Raw genomic sequence first — 21,159 nt, 5'->3', positions numbered from 1 at the left:
TGGGTGCTACTGATGTTTGCATTGTTAGTTATTTAATCAGCAATAAAACTCAAATCAAAAAAGCAACAAACGGTAAACCTCCTTTTCTCATTCCAACATATTTAACAATATATACTTCTCTTCTTCGAAACTATTAGGACTATTAGAGATGTTGGAAAGCATAGTGTGACTAGCGTTTACGGTGCAAGTAATATAGCGTATATGTCAGTCGATTGTCATATGTTATTGTATCTACGGTCCTAAAGTTTTCTCAAATTTAGCACACTCGTGTTTTGATATCTTGAAAGAACCAGTTGAAGAATTAGAAAGATGTGAATCAAAATCTTTCAAAATGTAGGTTTCATCATCTAATTGTACATAGTAGTAACGCATGTAAAGTCATTCGTGGGGAATTGCGACTACTGCATGTGGAAATATGTTTCATGTTGGTTAAAGAAACTAGCTTCTCTCTCTCTCTCTGTCTCTCTCTCTCTCTCTCTCTCTCTCTCTCTCTCTCTCTCTCTAAAAAAAATGCTTTCTAATTCCGAACTGACTAACTGAGCATTTGTATGAAACTAAGTATGGAATGGTATCTACTGTATATTCTTCCGTCTTGTTATCTGTGGATCCAGACTTGAGGGAGAATAAGCGAAACACAGGACACAACAAACTCAATTACTGCAGCGTTTGTTTTCAACATGACAATGCACATTCGCATCTCACATGCGCTCATCATTTGTCCAACGACGACGGGGTTCCGTAAACGAACTCCATACTGATACATCACGTCTTGCATGCGTATTTCGGTCTCTCATTCTATTAGACTAGCAAAATAGACGAATTTCTTTCTTAACTTTATGTTTCTACGCCTTATACTATGACAGAACTTGCGCTTGCCTCTTGTTTTTCGACGTTTTCGCTATTTCACAAGTAGTGTGGACGTTTCTCGGGAACTCGACAAGCTTGAGTAAACTTAACGTAAACACTCTGGAAAACTATGATAAGTTGCGTATAGCTGCTAGTGTCATCTAGCGGATATGTGCACAAGCTGCTCCGGCATCGAGGTATGGCGGGACCTCTTGCGGATAGCGGAGCAACTAAATGATCTCAGCCTTTGCTTCGTTCGGACATCTCTCGGCCGTGCATCAGGTTTCCAATTTCCCGCCGCCGGCCACCTTGTCGTTCCGCTGATCGCCACCCGCGGCGCCACCGCTGCCTCCGCTCTTGCTCTGGTGCGACGAGACCTCGTCCCGGAAGGCCAGAAAGCCGAGTTGTGCGTGGGACGCCTCGTTGAGGGCACGTGATCTGATGCAGGCACGGTATTGGTCCGCTGTGAGGTGGGAAGAGCATATCTTTGGGTGCCATATGTGGAAGATTCCTGGGTCGGTGGCTCTGACGACCTTGATGGGGCTCCTGACGTACTTCCGGTACAGCATGACGTCTTCGCCACCCCAACCGACGATGTCCTCGTCGAAGCCACGGACTTTGAGGAAATCTGACCTGGAAAGAAGAAAATATGATTCTTAATTATTTGGTTTATTTTACTTCGGCATTAGCAAAAAGTAACAGAAAAGCGAAGATGAAGATGAGTCATGATATGATGAAATTGATGAACAGACACTCACAAGGAACACCCATGCCAGGCCGGGATTCGGATCTGGGACTCCTGGCGTCGTAGTGCTAACCACTCCGCCACGGAGGTCGTGTGAGGTTGTGTGGGCTAACACACAAGGTAACAGACACAGGGAGGTGGCCGATTGATTTAATTAAGGATACTAATTTGTACACTCAAAGACACGTCGGGGTTGCAATAATGCTATGAAATTTCAATGGAATTGTTACAAGTCAGAAGTGACCTTGACTACAAAACCAACGGCAAAGACAATAGTAACCAAACTGTTCGTGGCTTTTTTTATTGTATTTAAATCTACATCCTGTGTCGTTTTAAGAAACGGAATTGTGCTGAATCGAAGCAGATGTCCTCATCTTATTGACATTTTTATTTCAATTCAGGATCATCTCACGGCTGAAAACAGGCTGAATGAAAATGGCAATAGACAATTCGCCAACTATTTCTTATGCAGTTGGGTGTACCAGTAGGTTAATATACGAGACAGTAGGAGGATGGAAGGAAGTAACCAAAGAAATGTTTCCTTGAAAGTACCATCTCAGCATTCGTCTGAGGTGATGAAAGAAACACGGATAAATCTGTCAGGATATTTAAATCCACGCTGTGCCTAAATATTCTTGAGATATCTATGGATACGGAACGAGACGGAGACCAAGCTCGCCATTCAAAAAGCGAGACGAGAACTTTCGACTCTGGTTCAAGCGAGACAGAGGACGAGAGAGGCGTCCGTAAACTCGAGACGAGGCCGAGCCTTAGTGTCCGAGAATCTAGTCTGGCTTCAGACTGGAGGCAAATTTTTCAAAGTCAAATTTCGTGTTAAGTCCTATTTATGCACAAATATATTAATCCGGACTGAACCTACAGTTTAGATGGGGGCCGAAATACTATGTGCCACCACAGTTAAAAGTCCTTGTTCTAGTTAGGACGCGTAGCACTTTAAGCTTGCCTTTGCAGATCATCATAGTACAGTTACAGTCACCAGCAATAAAAGTAGAATACTTACATCCTGAATGACTTACTTCCCTACATGACGTTGTGTATGTGTGTGTTGCATAACTCTACGATGATAGTTTATGTTTCTCTTGATGATTTGATATTGAAGTTCACTTATCGCCGATGAGTTTGGCAACACACAACACACTGCAGGGAAGCCAGTATTTCAAGATTTAGGTGCCCAATTTTTATTGACGGTGAGAGTACAGTCATGGAAAAAAGTACTTCCCCCATATAACCTTAATTTCAGTAGGCTTATGGGGGAAGTATTTCTTTCCACGACTGTACATTGGCAACGGAATCCAAATAAAACACAGTGGCGTTAACATCACAGTTACAGCAAATGTCCTTTGAGTACCAGAGTGTTATTCAACTACTGATTTAGGTTGCACACACTATTTTGTTTCGTAAGGCATGGCACGCGGACAGGCACCGTCTGTGATACATTTAACATGTTACTGATTCGTTCCTCTTGGCGTTCGCAAATGTATACGATCCAATAATGCCCAGGACATTCCATATAACGCCTAAACTTCAGACAAACCCGCTCAACGGTACTGTAAGTTGGGTTGCAGGAAACCCAGGCGCTTGACGCTTTTATTCGTCCATTGTGTTGAAGATACAAATAAATGTTCCTTCTAAAGGATTTCAGATTCAGAAGACATTCGTAGTGGCACTTATCTTGTACTCATCGTTCCAACTATGATATCACAGGCTTAAATTTTGGTGGTGAAAATAATCCGTTAATGGAGGAAAGAGGACTAGCAAAAAACTAGAGAAATGGACGTCAGGATACACATAATATCTCTATCCTATGTTATCACATTTGTGTTCCAATCCTGCTCGTTGTTAAAAATATTTGGTTACATTTAAAGTTATTCCGGTGGGCCCAAAAATTTTAATTTAAAGACTATAATGTAGAATTTCAAAGGACACTTTCTGGCAACTTGAATTTCAGATGATGTAGCACTTTACAAATATTCATGTCGAAAAGAATGCCGTCATGTTGATCGAGCGCGTTAATTGATCGACTTTCGATATCGCTACCGACGTTCCGAGGTTCGAAATCCGGCATGAGCATAAATCCTCGTTGTTGCAATAAACCAAAAGTAACGACGTAAAATAACAAAAATACTCTTGTCGAAAATAGTATTATTTTAAACATGGGAATTTCACAGTAATATCGTATAACACGAAAATTCTAAATTCAGTTATCAAAATACAAACGTTAAATGCTGCACAACCTTTATTACCGAGTTGATCTTGCTTAGCAAATAACACTGAACTGTCTTGCAGAGTAGACATGGTACGATCTAATGTCTTCCAATTGAGAATGTGTGAAAATACTATTTCTCCATTCATGTATCTTTAAAAATTATATTTTTCCATAGCCTTCTATAGACGTCGACATTTATAAACGAAAAACGTGGTAAAATTAACGAATATCACCACTACTAATCAAGTATCACTCAGATGGTGTAGTGGTAACGTCGTTGCCTTTTAATGAAAGTGTACAGAGTTCGATACCCGGTGGAGGCACAAGTGGTTAGGATCACACTGTAACTGTAGTTTCAGTTCCAAATAGCCCTATCTGTGTGTAAAATTGACATAAAACTAGAAATCAAACCCTATTGAGTGAAATGTCATATTCCTATGTAAGCAATGCAACATCTTTATTCCATGGATCTCCATATCAACATAATTGAATTACATTGTATATTTTTATATCTGGCCTCTACTACTGTGTATAATTTTTGAGTAGCACACATTGACACCAATAAAAGTTGGTTCAATTTTTCGAGATAGTAATATTTCGATATGTGAGCAAAACTCAAATCTTCGTGAAATGATGTTTGAGCAAACCTCAAGATATAAATTTCAATTTCAATTTCAATTTTCCTTTATTAAAGGGCGAGGTTCAGCCTGCGGCTGTTCTACCACCTAACCCCGATGGATACATATACATACTAAATACATTCTACCTACTAAATGTTTGTACAATAACAAACAAAGAAGAAAGAGAGAAACATAAAGAAGACACAAAAAGAACAAAACAAAATTGAGAACAAAGGCTCGTCTACACACTAAAAATAATAATAATAATAAAAAGATTGAAAACAAATACACAAGGATACACAAATTAATTAATACAATTGTGGTTGGTGTGATATGGTTAAGAATAATACAAATTAATATTAATGTTATGTGTAAAAAACATATAAATATTCTTAATATGCGAGAAAGGACAAAATATTGTTAAGGGTTGGCAACATGTAAGGGGAAAAGTAAACAAAATGAAGATGAAAATACTCGTTATTAGAAATTTGGTTCAGAAATGAGAGCTATTATTCGTGAGTGCTGGATCTACTACACCTTGTTGATCCTATACCATTTATATAATAATGTTAAAGTCTTTAAAAGGTTCTTAAAGTCTGGCTTGCTCAAACATGATTTCACGAAGATTAGAATTTTGCTCACATATCGAAATCTTCTTACCATCTCGAAAATATGAATAAATATTTGTTGGTTTCAATGTATGCTACTCGAGAAATATACAGAGTAGTAGAGGGCAGAAATAAAAATATACAATGTAATTCAATATTATTGACATAGAGAAATGTGCAATAAATATCCTGCATTGAAATTGTGTAGGCCAGACTCGGACAACGACATTATTACTAAGATGTTCTCCAATTATGTTCCGCCATGCTGTAACTTATTTCTAAATATGAAAAATAGTCCAGATATATCACCGCAAGTTGTGCACTATTTAAGTAAAAGAGATCTTTTGCAGTACATCTTTTAAAATGCTTACTCATATCTGCGTACGTGCACAAAACCATGCCTCTAGTATCACAACGACGAACCATATCGTGACGTCATGTTTTTACGACCTGATCGATCGAAGAAAATTTAATATCTGAGCGCAGGACGGGAGAAAACAGGGATTTTCTCGTACCCACACACACTCACTTTCCCCCTGCATATTATGATTTATTAATTAAAAGTAACATGGATGGAGAGCTCTCATTCCAGCCGTATCAATTAACGGGGATTTATTAATTAAAGCGTTAGTTTACCGCTGGGAGGACAGGCGGAGCCACCTGTGATCTCGGGGTGAAAGCTCGCGGTCCATGTTCCTGGCTCCGCGCCAGCACCCGCGGCAGATGCGGAGAGCGTGACTGCTGGGATCCTTGTCGCCACAGCCCCACACGTCAAGTCGAACCAGAACAATGTACGACATGGTGGAACGCTTCGGGCCTGTCTGTGGAAGCAACACGTTCCTCGTAACGCCGTTAGCAAGTATGTGGTCGAGCTGGCGCGCTGGCATCCAGGGGAGGTCGGCGATTCAAGTCTTGCGGTCGGACCTCCTGGGTGAAGTTTATACCGTGGTTGTTACCAATTCGCTTCAGGCAAATGTTGACAAATGCGAACAACATACTTTCTGTGGAAACTTATTCGTTTATGAAATGGTTGAACATCTTACTTTTATAGAAGTGTTCTTTTCTGTAAGGTAACACTAAACATCCCATTTTAACGGAAAATTTACCATTTATAGCGGAAAGGAGCTGAACATCCAGTATTATTGAAAATATTTCGTTTTGTGGAAGTAAAGAGCTTAAATTCTAATTTTAATGGAGCCCTTACCTTTTAAAGTGGGAAAGAGATGAAAATCTATTTTTCATTTAAATTTTCCCTTCATAGAATAGTAACATCTAAATTTTTGGAAAATTTTCCTTTTATAGAAGGAGGAAAGGAAACCTAATTTTATGGAAACTTTTCCTTCTAGAGTTGAAAATCCAATTCTAATGGAAACTTTTCCTTTTATACAAGGAGGAAAGGGCTGAAAAACATAATTTTATGGAAAGCTTTTTTTTAGAGCTGATAATCTAATTTTTATGGAAACCTTTCCTTTTAGAGCTGAAAATCCAATTGTTATGAAAACCTTTCCTTTTATAGAAGAAGAAAAGGGCTGGAAAACGTAATTTTATGGAAACCTTTCCTTTTAGAGCTGAAAATCCAATTGTTTTGAAAACCTTTACTTTTATAGGAGAAGGAAAGGGCTGGAAAACCTAATTTTATGGAAACTTTTCCTTTTAGAGCTGAAAATCTAATTTTAATGGGAACCTTTCCTTTTATGGAAGGAGGAAAGGGTTGAAAGACCTAATTTTATGGAAACCTTTCCTTTTGCAGCTGAAAATACAACTTTAATGAAAACTTTACGTTTTATGGAGGAAAAGAGCAGGAAATCCAATTTTAATGGAAACCTTTCCTTTTATGGGAGGAGGAAAAGTATGAAACACCTAATTTTATTGAAACCTTTTCTTTTGAATCTGAAAATCCAATTTTAATGAAAACTACGTTTTATGGGGAAAGAGCTAATGAAAATTTCATTTTATAGAAGGAAAGAGTTGAACATCCAATGTTATGGAGACCTTTTCTTTCATGGACGGAAACAGCTGAAGATCAATATATTATGGAAAAATCTCCCTGAATATTCAAATCTTATGACAGTTATTCCCTTGATAGAATGAAACAACTGAAATCCTACTCCTCGTGGAAACACTTCCTTTTATACCTTTTATAAAAGAGAACAGTCGAACAAATTGAACGGAAACCCTTCCTTTTATGAGAAAAAAGCTGACCATCCGATTTTTATGGAAACCTTTCTGTTGTAACTGAAGATTTCAATATTCCTCTTATTGTATCATGTTTTGTGGAATTGTTTCTTCTTGGGAATTACCTCTCTGATTTTGAACTTCTTAATCAATAATTTTCAATAATCCACTAATGAAAATAACACGGCGCTCGCAAGCACCGCATACACAAGATTTACCTGTACTGGCAGGTCATCCCATAACCAAAATCCCTCCAGAATCCCGTGTCCCTGGAGATAACTAATTGGTCCGTTTCGGCGGGAACCTCCTTCCCCTGCAGTGTGTACGCCACGTGAGGGTTGTAAAGGCTAAACACTATCGGGTAATAAACTTTTCTGGCAGGCTCCGTGTTCCAGCGACACCTGTCGAGAAAGCGCGCACTAAACACAATGTCCACGTCGCACATGAAGAGAAGGACGTCTCCCGGCTTGTCCCAGTGCTCTGCCCCTACCCGGAGTCCTTTGCTCCGTGAGAAGGTTTCGTTCAGGGTCAGCAACTTCAGGTTCCGGAAGTGTGTGTCACGTGACACTTTGGAGAGGATCGTCCTGATCTCTGGCAACCCGTCGTCGCCGAAGTACACCACGGTAAGGTAGACGTGCTTGTCGTTCTTGATGGCTATCTTGGAGAACTTCTCCATGAACCCCTGGAACGTCTGGGTTCTTCCGGACAGCGGGAGAATGATGTTGATGGTCTCTTTGGTCCCTGGGAGGACGTCCTGGGAGATGGTCTGGATGGGAGCGAAGGGACGCATCACAATAACCTTAGTGTAGCCGTGCTCTGAGGAATGGTGACTCTTGTTCACGGTTCTCGTCTTGAAGAACATCTCGTACTGCGTCCCGGTCGTCGGCTCCGTTCTGTACACGCCCTCGATGAAGTCATCCAAGGTGTATCTGGATTTCCCGGTACGCCCCTGGTTCAGCACGTCCAGGGATCGAACCAGAGCCTCCAGGAGATCCTTCCTCTTGAACCCGATCGGCTTCTCAACCACCCTCTTCCCGAGTCCAAGGTCCACCGGGTACACCCTGCTGAACGTGAAGTGGTTGAAGGCTATCACCTCGTACTCGTTGTTCAGAGACACGCCATGCTTGATCTCTGCGAGCGTCACCTGGCGACGGATGGAGTTGGCGCAGTCCTGCGGCGATGAGGATGATGATCCGTCTCCTCCGCCGATGATGATGCTGCCGTTCTCGGAGACCTTGCCGAATGCGATCTCGGCTGTTCCGGATGAAGATGAAGGCTTGTTGACGCTGCCTGCAAAGAAATATAGGCAGTATGAATATCTCGGACTAGTTCTTTCATAACTGCATGTACAAATACTTCGCACACACTCGTACGACTCAATAAATGTAAGAAAAGTATTTTATAAAAGTTTACTGTAACTGGTGTACTGAACATGCAGCGACATTCTAAGTATTTTATAAGTGTGTTGACCATTATGCAAATTGAAATGTTAGTTTTGGAGGAGATGATATGTATGTACATTAGTGTTCAAAAAGTACGTTATAAGTATAGCGGAAAATAGAGATAGAAAGAGAAGAAGCAGGCACCAGGCGAGGGGGAATTAGAGAAAGAAAACAAGGAGAAAATTAGAGATAAACTGACAGAAAGAAGATTGAAACGGATAACAGACAAGGAGAAAGTTAAGAGAAAACAGACAGACAGAGAAGAGTGGGAGAAATAACATATGGAGAAAGTTAAGAGAAAGAGATAGAACAACAACTTGGAGAGGGAGAGAACAGACATGGAAGAAGTTATAAACGAGAGAAAACGAACAACAGCCAGAGAGAGGGAGACAGTGAGGCAACAGCCGATGAAGTTGTAGAAAAAGAATACCAGAGAGAACAGGAGTGAGAGAACAGACGAGGATAACGTTAAGAGAAATGGAAAACAGACAACGTGCAGAGAATGGGAAAGGGATACATCAGACAATGAGGAAGTAAGAGAAAGAGAGAAAGCAACTGACACAGAGAGAAAGAGAGACAGACAAGGAGATAGCTGAAGAAACAGAAAAAAAGCCAGAGAGAGGAAGAGAGACAAACATAGGGAGCAAGTTAGAGAAAGAGAGAAAAGAACTGACAGAAAAAAAGACAAGCAAACACAAGTAGGAAGCTAAAGAAGCAGACGGAAAAAGACAGAGAGAGGGAGAGAGAAAGACAAGGAGAAACAGAGAAAAAGACAGACAGGCAGAGAGAGAGAGGGAGAGAGGGAGAGAGAGAGAGAGAGAGAGAGAGAGAGAGAGAGAGAGAGAGAGAGAGAGACAACAAAGAAGCTAGAGAAACAGGGAAACGGAAAAAGAGAAGGAGAGGGGCAAATGCAAGGAGAAACAGAGAAAAAGAGATAAAGAGGGAGAGAGACAAAGACAAAGAGGAAGCTAGAGAAACAGAAAAAAGAGATGGAGAGATACAAAGACAAGGGGGAAGTCTGAGAAAAAGAGAGAAGGAAAGAGACAAAGACAAGGAGAAAGCTAGAGAAAGAAAGGAAAAGAGAGAGGGAGAGAGGCAACGAGGAGGAGAAAGGTAGAGAAAGAGAAAACAACTGACAGAGAGAGAAGGTGAAAGACAAAGGCAAAGAGGTAGCTGGAGAAAGAGGCAACAGACAAAGATGAGAGATAGAGAGAGAGAGCAGACAATGACAGCAAGAATATTACATTTTCAATATTTAAGCTAAATTGTATTTATCGACGTCACGCATCGTACCCTTAGATACCGAATACCCCATCGACCCCCATCCTCCAATTTTCACAGGCTACAAAATGTTGTTGAGCTCTTGACAATACTTTGTGCTAAGTGACAAGAGACGGTTCATTAATCGCTGAAATTGCTTAGACATTGTGCAAATTTACAAGGAAAAGGGCAAAACGACACTCCGAACATGACAAATTTAATTGCAAGAACATCCATCGCGAAATAATAACAGACTCTTTGGAATCAGTGTTGCCAAGCGCAATGCAAACATGCCTTCGGCGCTCGGCGCTAATGTTACTTGTCCAGATCACTATGGCATCCCGGATACGGCCTCATTAAAATTTACAGGCAATTTGAAACCGGATAAATATTCCACGACTTCGCAATGCCCACAGCGAATATTCCAGGGGAACAAGTTTCCATTCTGACTTCGCGAGGCTAAAAGAAGACTCGCAGAAACCAAAGTTTCGGGAGTCTCCCAAGAGAGGGCACTGCTGTCTGGGAGTACTCGCGTATGCACACTCCAGCTTACATCGCGAGAATAGCTAATCAGATCTTTGTACTTTGGTTGTTCGGTTTCCTCTCTGCAGTCCCCTGGTGGACCATTTCCAAGTTTTCTGCTTTCCTTTTTACTTAAGAGCGACTATGAGGTCGCACTCAGAGTCATGTTCAACATAAATTTATTGAAACCTGAGGCGTTACTTTAGAAACCTTTTTCGGTACCTTCGAAAAGGCCAAGTATGTGACATTTCTACCAACACAAAACTCGCAGGGAAAGCTCTTCCTAAATTCTGAATAAGAATCACCAGATCCTTTGACAAAAGTTAAATCGTTGCATCTTCTCGGAAGGCAGACTTGAAGGTTACGTCAGGACCAAAATGAGAATTCGAGTTGAAACATACAACTCTGAAGATGAGTGAAGATTTTTTCACCAATCGCTCGAGCCTTACTGAGAGGCAACGGGCGAATGGTACATAGTAAGTAGGCTGCAGCACAACTTGCTGCGAGAAACATTTGGTTTGTCTTGCATTAAAGTGGCTGAGTGGTCGACTCAGGACTTCTATATAGGTATTCTGGCTTCGAGTCTTGGGCTGGGTAAGTATCCGTTCATCAATTTTATCAAGTCATCATTCTCATCGTCGCGGTTAGCTAAAAGAGAAATAAAAACGAACCAAATTGCGAAATCTACCAACAAATACAACATGCAGATTGCCCAGATGGTAGTAACAAGCTGGTGACTTAATAGCATAAATTCTTATTCAAATTTAAATATAAATAAATTCATTTCTATTTTTGCTATTTGAGGTCGCTTTTCATCGTCTTGGGTTAATCATGACGTGAATGATAAACTGATGGGACAAAGGCAATGACATATCCATGTCTGACCAGGGTTCGAACCTGAGACCTCTGCCTTCGTAACGTATGGTTAGCATTCTGCCACGGAGCGTTAATTAACTGATGGCTGGACTTTAAACTGAAAAGAGAGGGATATGGATACAGATGAGAAGAGGGAGAAAAGGAGATGAAACAGAGGTTCAGAAAGGATTGGATGGGGAAAGATGAAGAGAAAATTGAGAGAAAGGACCAGGAAGTGATCGAGTGAGACAGGAGAAATGGAAGGAAGAGAGAGGGGGAGATGTGAGGGACGAAGAAGAAAGAAAATTTGTTTTGAAACCATATTATGCTAAGATAAGCCAGTTTAGGTTGGGCCTAGAGCTTAAAGTGAAATCGGAACCATTTGCATTATTACTCCATCGAGGTTCGAACCGAGTGAAAGGAGTAGTGATGTGCAGATAAGGAGAGATTGATTGATTGAGTTGGTGTTTCAAATCCACTTTATGCACAGTAAGGCTTAGCGGGACTGGACCTACAGTTTAAAGTGGGATCCGAGCCACAATGTGCCTCCACCGGGTATCGAACCCAGAACCCCTTGATTACACGGCGCCGACGCTGCCACTGCGTCATCGGAGAGGCCTTGGAGATAGAAAGAGAGAGAGAGAAAACGGGAAGAGAAATAGAGAGAGGGAGGAAGACGTGTGAAAGTTTATCATCAATTGCTCTTTCTTGTCTTCGTTCTCCCTTTTCCTTTATCTGCGGAATTGGAGGCAACTGACAGCTTTCGTCGATCCATCTCGTTGCATAAAACATTCCATGCAAGAGCGAGCGAGAGGGGTGGGGAGCAAAAAGGACCGCTGTTATTGAAATGCGAAACAGATGTGACGGATGCGAGCGTAGGTCTCCGAGGCACTAGTCCATAGCACAGCTACGGATGAACCGATTTGAGGAAAGGTTTTGACTCGAAAATTCACGATACCTTTACAGGAATTTTTCCCTCCCCCCCCCCCTCTGTTCCGGAGCCAGAATCTGTTCTCATGGGATGTCATAAAGTGTTAAGCATACCTCTTTAACATTCTGAAAGGAATATCCAACATAGGCAATTACATTATACTAGTACAGGGTGTTGAAAAATTTGCGAAATTTTCTGGATTCTTCTTTCAGTTTTTGTATGCTTCATTTCTTCCTCTTGCATGTTTGTACACGTGGAAAGATTATGATATGTGGCTCTGAACTTAATGCAAATTCCTTCAGAGTAATACGTATTCAGGAATCCCAAATCTTTAATAAATTGTGGCGTAGCGAAGGAAGCCAAATATATTCTCCACAAGACGTAACTATGTCAAATAAGGAAATATTTTACTTGCAAGTTTGACAAATTTTATCCTGTATAGAAAGCTTTGGAAATGCTACAGTATTTCATTCTTGTTTGTAACAATGAGTGAGAAGGGTTAAGCCAAGATGAGCAGGTTGAGTGCGACACTGATATAGAGACATACGTACATTATGCTAACGTTCATAGTAACGGTGAAGAAAAAATGCGGGAAAAGTTTTGATAAATTTGTTACTGGTCCTCGGTACAGGGTGCAAGAGGGTGACCTTTGAGAAGACATTGAATTTTTCTTATATTCCGTCGCTTCTGTACCTCTTGGGCAAATCGACAATAAGAATGAAAGATGAACTGGTCCAATGGATGATGTTACAGGCATAATGATAGACACCCATGCCTTGATTAGAATTCGAACCTGGCACCTCTGGTTTCGTAGCACTTTACCCTGAGTACTCCACCACGGAGGGCGGCATATACTTACAAATAACTTACCCTCACAACAATGATGTAATTTTTAACTGATTACTTTAAATTATAACAGCGGGAAGTACCTGCCAACATCCGTGGCGGAGTTATTCACAGCGCGCTAAGATACCAGGTTTCCAGGGTTCGAATCCAGGCCTTTGCATTGGTGTTCTTTGAGATTGTCCCTTCATCACTCATCCTCACCTTGGTGATTAGTCAAGAGCGAGGTAAAATAAACGAAACTAAACCATCAAAAAGCAACAAGTATCTATATTTTAATATTTATAACTAGAAATTAGAATTAAGAAGTACAAAAGTGAGCCATATTTCTTAGACTAACTCCACACAATTTACATGTTTAAAATTTTCGAGATTCTGTTTTTAACTTGCCCTCCCAAGAATTCGCCAACGTACATTAATTACATTATGCTTAAGTTGATGCATGTCAAAAGTAAACTACTTCTAGGCATTTTAATTTCTACTTTGCTTCATGATGAATTAGCTCAGGCTGTACTCGTAAATTGAATTTTTGAACTACGCACAGAGTCAATTCAATACAACAGATGCACCGTTGCGTCATCTGGTCGACAGCAACCAATTACAATCGGCGCACCCGGGAGTAACCATCATGCCCTTGGGAGCACTGGGTCAGTTGGCGTTGAGCTCTGGTCCGATGGGGTCGTCTGGTGACTTCGGGGATAGCTTGTAGGAACATGGCCGATTGTTTGTACATTGAAAATACTCGGATACATGAACGTTTTTGGCTGTTTCAGGTTCTGGCGCTCGGCCAAGTACGAACGGTGTGAATTAAAGGACATTGCCGTATCTTTTCAAATTTCCCAACTTAGTAGACCTGCTTGCGCTATAATCCTGGAGGCCTCCCCGATGGTGTATTGGTAACGCTTTCGCTTTGTAATCAAGGAATCTCGGGGTAGATCCCTAGTTGAGGCACATTGCACAAAAGTTCTGATCTCACCTTAAATTGTGAGAATCCCGATCGGCCTCTCTGAGAATAAACTGGAATTACTTTGGAATTGTTCCGGAAAGTTTTTAAATATACAAACTGTGTTATTCACAATAGCAAATTAGTTACGCGTTCTACAGAGAGCTTCAAGGGTAACGAATAGTAGAACGAATCTATAGTAACATGTTGTGATACTTTCGGATTATAGATCATTTGACGTTGGACATCAACGTCGAAAGCTTTCGATGCTAACGTCACACTCACTTTCATGGGCGTCAGCCATGTCTTTCTTTCGCTTTTCTGCCTCTTGGATTAATCGCAACGACGAGCATGAATGACGAACCGATGAAATGGGTGGTGGCGATAGGAAATGATGCAGTGCCTTAACCAGAGTTTGAACCTGCGACCTCTGGTTTTGTAGAGCGTTGCACTGACCACTCTGCTACAAAGGCCGGCGGAAGTTAGCTCCTGGTAGCTTGGAATCTTCATAATTTTGTTGGTGATACCCCAAGTAATCCCTTAAACATTTGTGTTCAGAATAACTTCTAGACAAAGTATGTAGAAACATAAAGTTAACCAGAGAATCAATAACCAGAATAGTAATCGATGCATTCCCATGCTGACAAGTTTTCACTTGTTTCGTATTACCAAAATATGAAGAAATTTCCTAAACGCTCAATCTACCACTTATCTACTGAGAATGTTGCTGTACCTGATTGCTGTAGTAACTGAAGCTTCAGAGATTTTATTTCAGCTGTGAGCCTGTCCACTTCAGCCTTGTTTTCATCCTCGCGTTGCTGCAACAATTGAATGTAGTAGTTCACAGACTGGCCGACAGATGCTCCTGCAAGTACAAATAATAAAATGTTCTTTATTTCTGGCACATACATTTGCTGAAAGTTAAATACAAAAGAACAAATTGGCATTTATGTAATACAAAAGTTATTAATGTTTTTCAACTGTTTCAAAAAGGAGAAAAATCTGGATCGTGATGTGAATAATGCCCATCCTTGGCAAGAGTTTTAACAAATCACCTTATACCTAGGTATACTGTACCGCAAAGAGACGACCGGAGACATTTTTTTAAATACATCGTTGGGGACTGTACAGTCAACATTGATTTTCTTTGCCGGGCGACCAACGAAGAAGAGAAGAGATACAGCACGGAGAAAACCTTGGACAATCAGCGCAGATTATCCAGCATGGCCAGGGGCCAAAAAGGAAAGAAAACAACAACAACCAGTTAGAACAGAGCATTCAGGAAACAGAAGAAGAGCCAGGATGGGGCCCAAAACCACCAGCGCCCCTCTCCATGGTGACGGACTGGACCACCAACCCACAGTCCAAGGAAGATGTACAATTTCAAAATACTTCACTGGAGAATAGCAGGAGGAAAAAGGAGTACCCCTGAAACACCTCGGACGGGGATGAAATGTACGACGAACCTTACACATATCCTAAAAAGCCAATATGTGCACGCAACCAAACAACCCAAAACGTCAAACCAATCGATACCTCAAATACTTTCCACCCCCTCTGTGACAACGAGGACGGCTCCAGAGACAACAAGACAAAGAAGCCTCCAGCAGTTTACATCTACAACGCAGACAAGAGCTATCAACTCGCCTCATCAATGATGAAAGACATTGGCGACGAAGAAGTAAAAGTAAGATTACTTCATGATGGCATGAAACTACAGTTAAACTCCAGACAGGCCTACGACAGGCTCCTCACTTACTGTAAGGAGCAGTCACTTAGCTACGCAAAAGAGAAGCCCAGATGAGAACGACCGATCAAAGTCGTCCTGCGAAAACTACCCATACACATCAAGATATCAAGACAACAACACTACGACGTACTCAAAGTCCATCAAATGAAGAAAAGGAATCCTAAGACCCAAATCAGGAAACCAATGCAGCTCTTCCTAGGGGTATTAAGATGTGAGACAACGGGGGACATCTACAACCACCCGTACCTACTCCGATACCGAATCCAAGTAGAACTACGTTCTCCAGAAATACTACAATGCCATAAATGTCAGAGGATCGGACACTCCCAGGGGCAATGCAGAGCCTTTCCAAAATGTGTGAAATGTGCTGCAAGCCACCTCAAGCCAGAATGCCAGAAGCAGGACCGGCAACTCCTCGCAAAATGTTGTAACTGTGGGGAAGACCATCCAGCCAACTACAGAGGCTGCAAAATGTTTGTCAGTCCAACAGAAGAGACAAGACTTCACTCCCAAAACAGAAGAGAGGAAATAACCTCAAGAAAGCAGCCAGTAACAACACACCGAGAAATGCCTCCAGAGACAGGGACGGCACCAAAATACAGCCAGAAACTACAAGCTTCGAGCAAAGACCAAGAAGAAACAGATGATAACATCCAGTGGCTAACGAGAAGACTTCAAGACAAGAGACTCAAATCCCACGTCAAAGCAGCCAAAGACAAACTCCAAAAGACAGAAGACAACACAGACATTCTACGAATCAACATAGAAACCATATTCACGATCATCGCAGAAGGAGTCTTCTGAACAGACAGACAAACAAACAATACAGACAACAACGAACAATGAAGAAAATTGTCACAGACAACACAACCTGGGTCTTCTAAGTATCACAAACAGGAAGGCCCTTCTAAGGACCACAAACTCAGGTCGACCCTTCTAAGGACCACAAGGATCGGTTCTACCTAGAACCACCACCACAGATCGGACTCCATGCGACAGTTGCAGGAGCCAACAGCAGCCACGACCACCAGCAACACGTCACTACCAAACCATCAAATCAGACCGAGGTCAGGGAAACAAGACTTCCACAACTAAAAACTCAAGAAAAATCAGGCAGCCAGTAACCCATGTTTAAATATTAATTTATTTTCAACAACGCTTTTAAACTCTCAGTTTAAAATAGTGCACATTAAATAAACGGACAAGTAAGTGTTATTGGCAGCCGTTTCCGCAAAACATATTGTAGTTAATTAACAACACTTACATAAACTACAAGACACCCGCAAGACAGAGTAGAAATATTAATGGCGGAAAAATCTATAGGGGTTGGAGTGGGACAATATATCATTAATTATCCTATCTTTTCCTCATTTGACAGTTACCTCATCGCATTTCCTGTTTAGATAAAAATCCAGCTCTTTATATCGCGTGTGTTTCAGCAACTACACTCTCTCTTTCACATGCACAGAGATACGTAACATAATACCCCGTAGCACAAAGAAGTCATTACCGCACAGGGAGTGAGCACATAAAAAAGGATTGCGGGCCAGGATCCATTAGGACATACGTAACGGACCACAATGGGTTCCCGAAGCTCCATTGGTTCTCCGATTGTTTCCTCCGAGGTCCGCGCAATGAGGCGTGCGTTTAATGGCTACGTCGCATGACCCTTGGCGTCCGGAATGGCGTCCCAGGTTTGTACCCCAAGGGAACGCAGAGAGGGTCTGATGATTGTCTGTCGTGCGCGGTTGTAATAGCTCTCAGGGTTGATGAGCGAAGCACGTGTCCGCTTCTCCTCCTTCGGGCCCCGAACGCCTCCCTTGTCGGGCCTGATGAAGTTATCCTGAGGAGCAGTGTTTCCAACTGTTTAAAGGAAAAACACCATTGAATATATCAAGACCAGATCTGGCACTATTTCGTTCATGATGCCGTGACAACAGACAGTCATTCATGTAGACAAAGTATTTTGGTGGTCCTGATTACTAACATTCTCTCTTCCTATAATGGTTCGTTCTTTCTACTTCCTGAGGTGTAAGGGGTGATCCTTTCCAAAGACACCCAAATGCCAAATTCTCCCGTTAGTACACCCTGAAGTGCACTATTGCGAACGAGGCCCTGGCGTCTGGACCCACAGCCAGTATAATTCTCCGTGGAGCTGGTGTTGTATCTTGTCCATGTTTACTTGTGGTTGTCCTTTCACCAATATCATCATATCACCTTTAATCTTCTTCTTCGCGATTAGCCAAAAGTGGCAAAAAAAGCGAAGTGAAATAAACCAAATCAAAATAAAAAAACATATGTTAGGACCCGATGATGGCGTAGAGGTAACGGTATTTGTGCTTATTCTCACATAAATTTAATCTAATCGACATTCATCCTCGTCGTCGCGATTAACCTACGGAGAGAGAAAAGTGACGTTATAATAAAAGATAGACAAATGCCACCATACTGACAGCAGGGAAGGTGTTTTTCGATCCTGCAACTAGAGTGAGATCTGAAACTTGGCCCCCGAGTCTGACATCGAACCCGGAACCCTTTTCATTCAAAGCCGCCAGTCGGATGGGAAATGGGATGTTACATGAGCTCTCGTCAATGAATAACTTATGCTCTCTTGAAATTATGAAAAACGTTATCTTTACAATGTCTTCTGACAGTTTAATAAAACTTTTCACAAAAAAGATGCTAAAACAATGTTAGACAGAGCCCAATCACGCAGAATTTGGTCATGTCAGATTTATTTAATTTAACATTCGTTTCGATAGGTTCATCTACAAAGTTGACACGCACCTGATGACTTTTGTGAAAATTGTCCAAAGTTTGCTAAAGTCCCTCAATCAGACTTCTCAGCATTTTTCTGTAAGGCAAGGAGCTACAACTTAAGTTACACAAACTCCTATGATACTTTCACAAATAACGCACTTCAAACACATTTACGAGTCTATATGAAATCAACACAACCCATAACCTGACCATCTCCGATTTTCATGAAATTTGGGGAGTTGAAACTATGCATCGAATTTAGTAACTATGAAAATTTTTAGTTTCGTTTGTCTTGTAATTGTTAAATTATTCAAGGTCAAAGTTCGCACAAGTTGCCCTTTTTGATTCCGCTTAGCTGTGCTAAATGTGCTGTAACCCCGACCCTATTTCGCATAGGAAACTCAAATAAAGCTTATTGTACAGGGAATTGAACAATCTTTCCAGTAATACACAACAAGCATATCTTTGGATAAAAATATAATTTTGTCACGTGACCTTGATTTTTGACTTTAAATATCTCAAAACATGTCATCACCACAAATCGTGGAAAAAATATATTTGGTCCCTCATGCCATACTCTAAAACATATCAAAAAATCATTCTGGGACTGCAATGGGATCAGAAGATACAAAATAATAAGTGCACCTATGTGACTGAAAAAAGCCCCATTATATGAACTATGACGAGTCAAATGTCCCTTAACACCCCCTACAAAGTGTAAAGGAGTTATTCTGGGTATAATTGGTCATGAATGAAATAGCCACAGGGAGATCCCTAGCTGTGTGTGTCTAGCGCAGTTCCGGCATATTGTTGACCGCCATATTGAATTCAACGCAAAAAAATTCAAAGGGAAGGGGGTGATGTGATATATCAAATCAGGCTAGAATTTCATGAGAAATGAAGTGACGAAGGTTTTTCCAACGTATCTTTAGCCAGCAAAAAGGTTATACGCATATCTTTCACTTAACGATATATGCACATTATAATGTTTTCAATGTTCCTGTGAGTACACTCGTTGACGTCTCTCACACTCACATAGAACAGTTATCAATGTAGCAGGTGCAACATCATCGCAAGCAGCAACTATGCCTTCTCTCAAATGGTCAATATCACGGACTTTTAGTGCATGCACCATTCTCTTCAAATGTTTCTGAAGGTAAAAGTTATCCTAAGATGTTAGATCTGAGGAATGTGCAGGCAGGCCCGTAGCTAGAATTAATCTCCAGGGGGTGCTCACGGGCTCTCAGGGCAGGCTTAGTTAACGAAGTCCATTTTTCGTGTTAAATGAAAGTAAATTATGTATAGGGGACGGGGGTCATTAAGTTACATACAGTTTAGAAATACACGTACCACACAAATACTACATTTTTTCTAGATCTTTTAAAATATCGTTTCAAGTGTTATTTGGCTGCTACTGGAATCACACACTCCATACTCCGTTTTGATGATACAGATATTTATATCGCCCAAGAAAAGATGGATAATAGTCAATCATAGTGCCTAGCGTACATTCCCCTCCCCTCCCCGGTCGAAGCAATAAAACACCCCTTCGTTCCCAAAACTTTGGAGCTGCTAACCTTTGACACAGATGCGGAGGGAATTTGCATAATGACATAAAAGTCACAGATTTCTGTATAAATGTGAGGTCGCAACAAGGGCAGTGAAGGTACAGATAAAGATGCTCCCCTGTGAAGAAACTTTCTGAAGTCTAGAGAATATTCTATAACCTTAGTGACAATGAAGTTCGACCAGTCACAAATATAGGAGTGCGTTGTGAAAGAAGGAGAACACATGCATATGCTGAACATATTTTATTCAGCAGGCTACATGGAACAAAGGAAAACATAAATTTCCGCTGCAACGCAGCAATGTATGGTGTCCACACAAAATAAAACATTTTCGTCCATCTACACGTGACATTGAAGTTCGACCACTGTTAGAGGGGATCCTGTTTACCATGGTGTGACGCCGCCCCGTCGGCGAATAACTGTGGCAATGCGTCGGGGCATGCTGCGGACGAGTCGTTCAAGGTATTCCACATCGATGCGGTGCCATTCCTCCTGCAGGCAGGCGATAAGAGCAGCCACTGTCGTTGGTCCCCTCTGTTGCACACTTCGCTTAAGAACACGCCACACATTCTCAATGGACGAGAGGTCGGGACTCGATGGTGGCCATGGCAGAGTTCGCACGTGATGGCGAGTCAACCATTCTCTTGTCAGCCGCGCTGTATGAGGCCTGGCATTGTCGTGTTGAAAGATGAGACGCCGCCTGTGGAACAGGTGCCTTCGCACTGTGGGAAGATGCCGCTCCAGTATGCGTGTATAGGCGTGTGCATTCACAATGCCCTCACGGACGTGTAGTGGGCCAACCCCATATGCCGTCATGCATCCCCATACCATCACTGACGCAGGTTTCTGTACCCGACGTGCATAACATTTTGCTTCATTCTGTTCCTCCTTCCGACAAATGACTGTTTTCAGTATTTTCCCGTACACAACATTGAAAATGGATTCGTCCGTCCACAAAACCCTGTTCCACTGCCGAAATGTCCATCCCCGGTACATTCGTGCCCACCGTAGTCGATTGCCTTTGTTCAACATGGAAAGGAAGGGATTACGTTTCGCCTTGTACA

General features: G+C 41.6%; 1 protein-coding gene across 1 annotated transcript in view; it reads right to left on the bottom strand.

Annotated features, from left to right (window-relative positions):
* Positions 1-528: 528 nt before the first annotated feature.
* Csgalnact (Chondroitin sulfate N-acetylgalactosaminyltransferase) overlaps positions 529-21,159 on the bottom strand; it is a 333,622-nt gene continuing 312,991 nt past the window's right edge. The window contains exons 4-6 of the mRNA XM_083131794.1: positions 14,751-14,882; positions 7,440-8,511; positions 529-1,479 (exon numbers count right to left, since the gene is read on the bottom strand). Coding sequence (XP_082987920.1) covers positions 1,125-1,479; positions 7,440-8,511; positions 14,751-14,882 — 1,559 coding nt within the window. The 3' untranslated portion in view covers positions 529-1,124. The remainder of the gene's footprint in view (positions 1,480-7,439; positions 8,512-14,750; positions 14,883-21,159) is intronic.

This window comes from Lepisma saccharinum, chromosome 11 (genome assembly GCF_977018435.1).
Source record: "Lepisma saccharinum chromosome 11, izLepSacc3.1, whole genome shotgun sequence".
NCBI classification, from domain to species: domain Eukaryota; kingdom Metazoa; phylum Arthropoda; class Insecta; order Zygentoma; family Lepismatidae; genus Lepisma; species Lepisma saccharinum.
Note: the sequence above shows the minus strand (reverse complement) of the source record. Positions and strands in the feature narration are given on the sequence as shown.